This window comes from Bufo bufo, chromosome 7, assembly GCF_905171765.1.
Source record: "Bufo bufo chromosome 7, aBufBuf1.1, whole genome shotgun sequence".
Lineage (NCBI taxonomy): Eukaryota > Metazoa > Chordata > Amphibia > Anura > Bufonidae > Bufo > Bufo bufo.
The window spans coordinates 188,971,104-188,980,790 of NC_053395.1; the positions used below are offsets into that span (position 1 = coordinate 188,971,104).

A 9,687-nucleotide genomic window follows, 5' to 3' on the forward strand; every position below is an offset into this window, starting at 1 on the left:
CAACAAGAAGAAATGGGAGCGAGACAAAACATTTTTTGAGCATTCAATTATTGAAAATAACGATTAAACTGAAACAGGCTGTTTTTCAGCTGATCCAAATTTTAGGACCACATGCCTTTAAATGGCCAAATCTGTGCAAAGATGTGGATTCATTGTCATTTTCTGTCAGGTAGTCACACTTTGTGATGGCAAAGGCAAAAAAACTCTCCCTTTTTGAACGTGGTCGGGTTGTTGAACTGCATAAGCAGGGTCTCTCACAGCGCGCCATCGCTGCTGAGGTGGGACGCAGTAAGATAGTCATTTGGAATTTCTTAAATGATCCTGAGGGTTATGGAACAAAAAAGTCAAGTGGAAGACCCAAATAAATGTTATCAGCACTGAGCCGGAGGATCCAATTGGCTGTCCGTCAAGACACTGGACGATCCTCGACCCAAATTAAGGCCCTTACTGGTGCTGACTGCAGCCCCATAACCATCAGACGGCATCTGAGACTGAAGGGCTTCAAAAACAAAAACCGCCTTCAAAGTCCTCGTCTCCTTGAACGCCACAGAACTGCTCGTTTGGACTTTGCAAGAGAGCACCAAACATGGGACATTCAAAGGTGGAAGAAAGTTTTATTCTCTGATGAGAAAAAATTTAACCTTGATGGTCCTGATGGTTTCCAACGTTACTGGCATGACAAGCAGATCCCACCTGAGATTTTTTCTATGCGCCACAGTGGAGGAGGCGCCATAATGGTCTGGGGTGCTTTTTCCTTCAGTGGAACAATGGAGCTTCAGGAAGTGCAGGGGCGTCAAACGGCCGCTGGCTATGTCCAGATGTTGCAGAGAGCATTCCTCATGACTGAGGGCCCTCGTCTGTGTGGTAACGACTGGGTTTTTCAACAGGACAACGCTACAGTACACAATGCCCGCAGGACAAGGGACTTCTTCCAGGAGAATAACAAACCATCTTTTGGCCCATCCTGCGTGTTCCCCTGATCTAAATCCAATTGAGAACCTTTGGGGATGGATGGCAAGAGAAGTTTAAAAAAAAGATGGACAACAGTTCCAGAAGGTAGATGGCCTTCGTGCGGCCGTCTTCCCACTCAACTCATGGAAACGCTTGCATCAAGCATGCCGAAACGATTTTTTGAAGTGATAAACAATAACGGCGGAGCTACTTATTACTGAGTTCATGTTTGGAAGTTGGATTTCTGTTTTGGGGGGGTTTATTTATTTTTTTGGAGGTGTGGTCCTAAACTTGAGCAGCTGAAAAACAACCTGTTTCTGTTTATTCGTTGTTTTCATTAAATTGAATGCTCAAAAAATGTTTTGTCTCACTCCCATTTCTTCTTGTTGCATGTTGAAGCTCTACTTGGAACCTTGTTAAGATCCAGCCATGCTAAATATGATTTTTTGCCATTTTTCAAGGGGTCTTAAACTTTTGATCAGGACTGTATTATAAGGAGAACTGTTACTACTGGGGGACTATGAGGAACATGATTACTAATATGGGCACAATGGGGGCATTATTACTATTGGGGGGCACTGTTAACACTATGCCCTCTGGCATATAATTATTTCTATTGGTGGTACTTTGGGAAGCACTATTACTGTGGGGGGCAACTGGGCACAGTATCAACTTAACACAAATATTTTTGGGGAAAATTTTGTTTACACGATTAGTGTCAGGGACACAATTTTCTGGGCGCAGTAATTTTTTAGGGCACTGTGTGCCAATGATTATTGAAGGGGGCACTTTCTGTGTGGTACTAGTATTTTCAGGGGGACTGTTTCTGCAGTATAGTACTGGGGAGCACAGCGGGCACAGTATTGGGGGTGGCAAGATGCAGTGTTGAGGTGGGAGGATGATGGAAAAGTAGGAAACTAAGATGTCTGTTTGTCAAACTCTGCAGAGACAAGAGATGGCTGAAAGAAATCATCATGGCAGTCTGAATGGAGAAGATGAGGAAAGAGAACATCTACATCACTGAATATAAGAGGTATGGGGCGCTGTATTACCCTGTATGTTTTGTAGCTCTGTATGTAATGTTTTCCAAGTATGTATTTAAGTTGAGCTGGAGGGAAGGGGTTAGGTTAAAAATTTGGTATGGGAGGAGGGATGGGGGTGCCATTTCCATTTTTGCCTCCCGCAGCAGAAAGGCTATGTAGACCCCTGCCCTTTGCCACAAAGCACTGAGGGAAGGGGCGCCCCTGTCTGACCCTGTAAATATATAAAGCTGAGTGTATGAATGTATGTATGTATGTATGTCCGCTAAAGGAATCCGCACCGTTGCATTTATGATCAAGAAATTTTGCACAACCGCCTCCTGTGACTCGAGGAACGTCACATAGACTATGTTTTGAGTGGAAATTTTCACCCCCCGCTTTCCAATTATTTGCCAAAAAATACGTTTAGTAACCTAACCGCCAAACTACAGGAGCTGTTGGCTGTTGTGGCAGTTAGCCTGGATATTTATCAGGTTGCATATAGCAACCAATCATAGCTCAGCTTCTATTTTGCTACAGGTCATTAATATGAGCTCTGATTGGTTGCCATAGGCAACAAAGGACATTCTTAGTATAAGACAGCTTATTTGTGAGTTAATATGATTTCGATTGCAATGCTTAGCCAACGTTGTTGTTGAGGCTGATGTAACTTATATGACCTTAAGTGTATACTATATCTGTGGAGTTTTATATACTGTCAATTAAAGACAATAATGCCCCGCTGTGGAGGTCTTTGTTAGTGGGTCAGGTGGGGTGTTGTGGAGGTCACTGTTAAAGGAGCGGGCTGCTGTGAAGGTCAAAGTTAAGGGGTAGGCTGCCATGGAGGTCACATTTTAAGGAGGCGGGGCACTGTGGGGGGGTCAGTGTTAAGGGGTGGGGGGCTGTGGAGTTCACTGTTAAGGGGGTGGGGTGCTGTAGAGGTCATGTTATGGGGGATACTGTCGATATCTTATCGACACACATAAACTTTAAATGAAATAGATGAAATGCAAAATCTTGAATGTGACTTTGGACAAATTCTGACCTACATCAGATATGTGCTTCACTTACGGTATAAGGGCTCATTCACACGGCCGTATGAACAGATCCGCACCCGTTCCGCAATTTTGCAGAAGGTCTGCGGATCCATTAATTTCTATGGGCCCTCAAAAGATGTGGACAGCACACCGTGTGCTGTCCGCATCCGTTATTCTGTACCGCTGCTCCACAGAAAAGATAGAACATGTCCTATATTTGTCAGCAATCGCGGACAAGAATAGGTATTTTCTATTATGGTTGCGGCCACAAATTGCGGACCGCACATGGCCGGTATCCATGTTTTGCGGATCCGTAAATTGCAAGATTCTTTTTTTAAATACTCACTATTATTTCTAGAAACTTTACATAAACTTTACATAAATCAATAGCACAGGTGAATATAAGAAAATGCCTCTTTCTCTACTTATCAGGCTCCTTCCTAAACTGTTCACTCAGAATTCACTGCTAATTCCATCTTGGAAGGCAAGATGGATTTTCCGCTCACTGAGAGTCTATGGAGAGGGGAGGGGGTACCGAATGAGAGAGAAGCCGAGACACAAAAAGACATGCTAGTGCAGCTACATGTTTGGCAGTCTCACAGCTTCTGGATTCACATTTTGTCACGGCTGTATGTGAGCAACAAGAGCATACACATTAAATAGAGCTACTGACCGGACCCAAACTAGGGAGGATAAAGGGTGACCCCTGTCAGACCCTCAAAGCTCTCCCTATGCTGCTAAGCACATGCCCGGATCCAAATGGTGGAACGAGGCATGTCCGCGTACCTAAGACTGATGACCACTGTAACCCCTACAATAGTGGAAGGGGCACGGCCACCGGTGCCCTGCTCAGTATATGGACGGCCCCGGGGTCGCCTCGGATCCAGTCAGAAAACAAACAGAAACACTACAATGTCTGCACACTTAGCTGAAGGAGCTGCAGCAGCCGTGAAGACAGATCCAAAGACAGCTGGCAATATCCGGAGTACTTGCTGCAGCAGAACACAGGTCCAGTGAAATGATAGCCCACAAGTGAAGATACTCAAGCAAGAGATACAACTCAAATGAGAAATATAATCTGCTCCCTACAAAGGAGGAGGGGTGATTTAAAGGCAGAGAAATCAAACAGAGGAGGAACAGCTGGGAGGAAGGAAACAGAAAGTAAAGACCTCATCACAGGGGCGGAGAAACAGAGCAGTGAGAACTCCTCCAAGCTCTAGTAGTGACATCATCACAGGGCTGGAGAAACAGAGCTGTGAGAACGTCTCAAAGCTCTGGTAGTGACACATTTACTCTGTTCAGTATTTGTCTAGAATATCTTCCATGGTGTTGCTGCTTCTGTGTATGAGAGATAATAATAAGGGAGCAGAATCTCCTTTAATTTCTAGGAGACATCAGAGCAGCTAGTCTTCACCTAATAGTTTAGGGAAAAACTGGTGGAAATGCTATATACAAGCCATATAATGACCAGACATATCGCTTAAGCTGCAGTCACTTGGCTTAAGCAGAGAGAAGGCCGCAGCACTACTTTGAGTGCCGCTGCCTTCTCAAACAGCTGATTGGCAGGGGTCCCGGGTGTCGGACCCCTATCAATCAGATACCAGGACCTATTCATTGAATAGGTCATCAGTAAAAAAAATCTAAGAAAACCCCTGTAATCCTATCCAAGGCGGACTCCACAGGACGAACATATTTCACATATCAATTCAAGTCTATGGAGAGGGGAGGGGGAGGAGTGAGCAGGAACTAAATCAGACACACACAGACAAGCAGACTCCTGAGCTACATGGGCTGAAATATAAGGTCAGTTTTCTGGTTTAGTAGACCCATTTTTAGATATGCAATTTGAAAATGTTATTACTAGATATGTAGTAACTAGATGGGGAAAGTCTCCTGTGGGTTTTTTGTGTCGTTTTTCATGATTTTTTTCTGCTGTCCTTTAAAGGCTATGTACACCTTTGGGGGCAATTTTTTTTTATTATTGCATTGTACTCATTTTGAGCTAAAAATATTTGACCTTGTAATGACCTTGTAAACACTCAGTAAAGCTCAGTTCTTATCTTACTGATGAGAATGTGGCTTAAATAAGTGTTTATGACCTCTCAGTATATTAGAGATAAGGTTCATTAGATGACCAGCATAAAGTGAAAGTACCAGTCACACAGCTAGAAAAACAGTTAACCCTTTGTGACAGAACGGCTCAATATTTTTAATAAAGGTCAATTAAAAAAAATATTTTCAGCCATAAATGAGTAACACGCAATCATAAAAAAATATTGCCTCCGAAGGTGTACTTGGCCTTTAAGAACTTTAGAGAAAACGCCATAAAAATGCCAATCGCCAAACCTTTGAAAAAATCACACAAACACCAGAAACAAAAATACTATGTATGTAGAATCGGGATCAGCAACCTTCGGCACTCCAGCTGCTGTGAAACTACAACTCCCAGTGTGCACACTTACTCGGCTGTTCTTGTAACTCCCATAGAAGTGAAAGGAAGATTCTGGGAGTTGTATTTTCAGAACAGCTGGAGTGCCGGAGGTTGCTGATCCCCAATCTAGAATTTTAAGTAATTTGCTAGTTTTTAATCTAGCATCTGGCTGCAGCTTCTTTGACCTACAAAAAACTTTAAAAACCGCCAACAAATACGCAGCAAAAAGTGGAAAAGTGCTGTGTGTGTGTGTGAATATAGCCTCAATTCTCAGTCATTTTTTTACATTTAATAAATCCATGTAAGAAGATTCTATTGGTGCTAACTTTTCTAACTGCTTTGCTACCAGAAACCAGGCACAACCTTGTAAGCAGCCTGCCACTTATTTAAAGAGGTGCTGTTACCCCTCCTGACATGTCTGTTTTAGCAACTACTTTCATTCCTCTTGTAATAATTCTGGAGCACCTATTCTTCTGACTCTGTGATGTGCCATTCCTTTATTATTTCTGCCGGAAGGTATGAATGATTTGCTAGCAGTTTTCAATGAAGGTCTAGCTGTGTGTTACCAGTTTAGGGTGTGTCCCTGCACAGTCTGATACTGGCAGCACTGATTGGATAGTATCAGACCTCAGAAACGCCCCCCAACTGGTAACACCCATCTGGTTCCTTCATTGCAGACTGCTAGTAATTTATTCAGAACGTCTAGCAGGAATAATAAAGGACAGACTCAACATAGAGTCAAAAGAATAGACGCTTCAGAATTGTTATTACACGAGGAATGCAAATAGTTACTAAAACAGACAAGTCAGGAGAGGTTATAGGTCCTCTTTGAAGGGACCTTTCCTTAGAATAGAACTTTGCAGCGATGAAGCAATTTTATTCTGGTCGTGATTTAGAGATCACTGATGTCACCCATGTGATCTATCCACCTGTATCAATGACATATTGGGCGTCATGTATCCCTGTAATTATGCCAGTTATTATATAGTGAGGGCTATATTCCTCAAAATGTGTACATTTCTTCCCAGATTAAAATCCTGCTCAACTTGAACATCTATCTTTATATCTCACACTTAGTTAGTGTATTTTCTCTGTTTTCATATATAAAGTATTTTCTCCATTATAGATACATATACAGGCAACATATGGACATAGGCGGTCATTTATTAAGACCGGCGTTTTAGACACCGGTCTTAATACCGCTTTAGCTGGTGGTGGACGTGCCAAATTTATGTAGAGGTGCTAACTTCGGCGTATCCACTAGCCTGTCCAAATCTACGCCAGGTCTAAATAAGGTCGTGTGAATAGCTCCATAGACTAACATTGGCTCTGGTGGAATGAATCCAGATCCAGATGTGAATGAGGGCTCATAGGATTTCTTGTGGATTGCAGCTCTGGAACCTGCAAACTTTGAATGTGGCTTTGGAAAAACTCTGACCTACATCAGATATGTGCTTCACGTACAGTATAAAAAGCAAATAAAAATTTTAAACAGTCACATAGAAACATAGAATGTGTCGGCAAATAAGAACCATTTGGCCCATCTAGTCTGCCCAATATACTGAATACTATGAATAGCCCCTGGCCCTATCTTATATGAAGGATGGCCTTATGCCTATCCCATGCATGCTTAAACTCCTTCACTGTATTTGCAGCTACCACTTCTGCAGGAAGGCTATTCCATGCATCCACTACTCTCTCAGTAAAGTAATACTTCCTGATATTACTTTTAAACCTTTGCCCCTCTAATTTAAAACTATGTCCTCTTGTATCAGTTTTTCTTCTTTTAAGAAGAACTATTATGTTAACAAACTTTGCCTAAATCAATAGTACAGGTGAATATAAGAAACTTTGTAATATTGTATATCTTAGCAGAGAAAAATGCCTCTTTTCCACTTATCAGACTCCTTCCTAAACTGGGCACCATAGACAAGTAACCATTTTGTGGTATGGGGCGATGGAGTATACTAACACAGTCCATCCGCCAGATACACATTGGAATAGCATTTATTGCATAGTTATACATTTTTTTTATGATGGCCACGTGGTTACTTACCACTTCCTTGATGATTTTATCCACCATATCAGCTTCCTGCAAATGGAAGACAAATCTGGTAGCAGGCACGCTGGCCAGGAGACGCAGTTTTGCAGCATTGGTGGCCTCCTTGGCTACGGACGTCATTCCAACAATGAAGAGCTTGATATCGTGGTTTTTAGCATTAGTAGTAGCGGCAAATATATCAGGGTTTCTGGGATGGTCCACCCCATCAGTTAGGAGTACGGCCACTTTCAAGCTTTTCTGTGTGCCTTCATTCATGTAGAGCTGAGTTAAGTTTGTGATGGCATAGGAGGTGAATGTACCATGGCCAATATATACAATGGGGGAAATGCGAGCCTTAAAGTTGTCAGGTCCTCTCCAGTCTCTGAAGGTTTGCTCTATCAGTACTGTGCTGCTGTACTGGATTAAGGCCATCCTCCAGCTGAAAGGCCTCATGGAGTCCAGTTGAACGCCCTTTAGTTTGTCCACCATTTGCAAAACAAATCTTTTCTCCTGATTGTGATTATATTCCTTAGCACTTTCTGAGCTGTCCAAGAGGAAGGCCATTTCCAGAAGGCAGTCTTCATCTGGAATGAGATCACAGGACACCTACTGAGGTCCTCATGAAGTACTTACTTTCTGATGATAATCACATTTCATTTATAACATACATAACAGTTTTTTTTTTATACTTTTGCATCCATTTGATTAATATTTTTGAACCATTCTGTTCTACAGATCGTCTACAGACCTATGTGTCTCTAGGTTGACATTGTGTAGGGAGTAGGATCAGTCAACACCCAGGGTGTCGACTGATCCTACTCCCTTCACACTCCCATTAGTCTCCTACTTCTGGCTAACCTATATCCATTATCTAAGACAGGGATGCTTAACCTGCGGCCCTCCAGCTGTTGTGAAACTACAACTCCCACCATGCCCTTCTGTAGGCTGATAGCTGTAGGCTGTCCGGGGATGATGAGAGTTGTAGTTTTGCAATAGCTGGAGGGCTGCAGGTTGAGCATGCCTGATCTAAGACATAGGCGTCAAATGGAAGAGAGTAACACATGATTGCAGGATCAGACTACACAGGGTTTGTTTGTAGTCTGTAACCATAGCAACACATAAGGCTGTAGAGGAGCTATGGTTGCAAAATGAAATTTAAATTAATATTTTTTGATAAACATTTAAAAAAAACATTGGTTGCGAAAGTGGATATAGACATTGCCTTTAAAGGGTCTTCCCCACTAACAATACTTATCCCCTACCCATAGAACAGGGGATAAGTATTTGATTGCTGGGGGTCCAACCACTGAGAGAATGGAGGTCCAGAAGCGCTCAATGAGAATGGAGTGGTGGTGTACTTGCATGACAACCGCTCCATTCATTTCTGTGGCACTGCCATGTACAGTGCTCACGCAGCATTTATGCTTTTCACTATCCATCTCAGACCCCCATCTACTGGATATTGAGGACCTATCGTGAGGATAGGTTATCAATATTAGGAGTCTTGAAAACCCTTTGGGAACCCCTTGATTTACCTTGTTCACTGAGGCTGGGAATCTTCTCCACTGGGCTGGATACTAATGCTTTGGGCCTATTTCTTACCGATCTCCTCTCTTCAAAATAATTCTGGGCCATAGAAATCTGGACATGTAATAAGAACAAGAACCACCAAACCTGAGGGATCATGATTGATCTACAAAGGAAAATGATTTATTCATTATTTGAAGAACACTCCATACAGCTATTATTTAAGTCAGTCACGTTTTTAAAAAAGATCACTGTCCCCGAATAAAAAAACGTTAGTTTCTAAAAAAGAATTTCTTACAACCCTAAATGATTATTTAGCGAAATGAAACATTTTGATTGGTTATGTATCCGTCAGTAAAAAATTAGATTCTTCTGGAAATACGTAACATCTGCATGAGTATCTTGCTGTATGGACCGAGGTCATATATGAGGGTGAATACCTTTTGATCATTCAAAGTGTAATTGACATGACATAGCTAAAAGCAAAGAGCAAACATTCTGATCATTGCAGACACTAGGGGGCGCTGGTGCGCACAGAAGGTTTCCTTAGGGTGACCAACATGTAACTCTTGGGCGCTTCAATGTGAGTGTGGGCTACTGCTCATTAGCCACCCGGCTCCTCATTCTTACTCATAAAGGAGGGTCCTGAATGGAGGGGCTTCTCTTTATGACATCCACATG

The 9,687-nt window shown here is 42.4% G+C and overlaps 1 protein-coding gene across 1 annotated transcript in view; it reads right to left on the reverse strand.

Annotated features, from left to right (window-relative positions):
- The window catches only part of COL28A1 (collagen type XXVIII alpha 1 chain), a 67,948-nt gene extending 58,783 nt beyond the window's left edge, over nucleotides 1–9,165 (reverse strand). Inside the window, exons 1-2 of the mRNA XM_040441513.1 lie at nucleotides 9,015–9,165; nucleotides 7,495–8,063 (exon numbers count right to left, since the gene is read on the reverse strand). Coding sequence (XP_040297447.1) covers nucleotides 7,495–8,063; nucleotides 9,015–9,165 — 720 coding nt within the window. The remainder of the gene's footprint in view (nucleotides 1–7,494; nucleotides 8,064–9,014) is intronic.
- Between the last annotated feature and the right edge of the window lie 522 nt (nucleotides 9,166–9,687).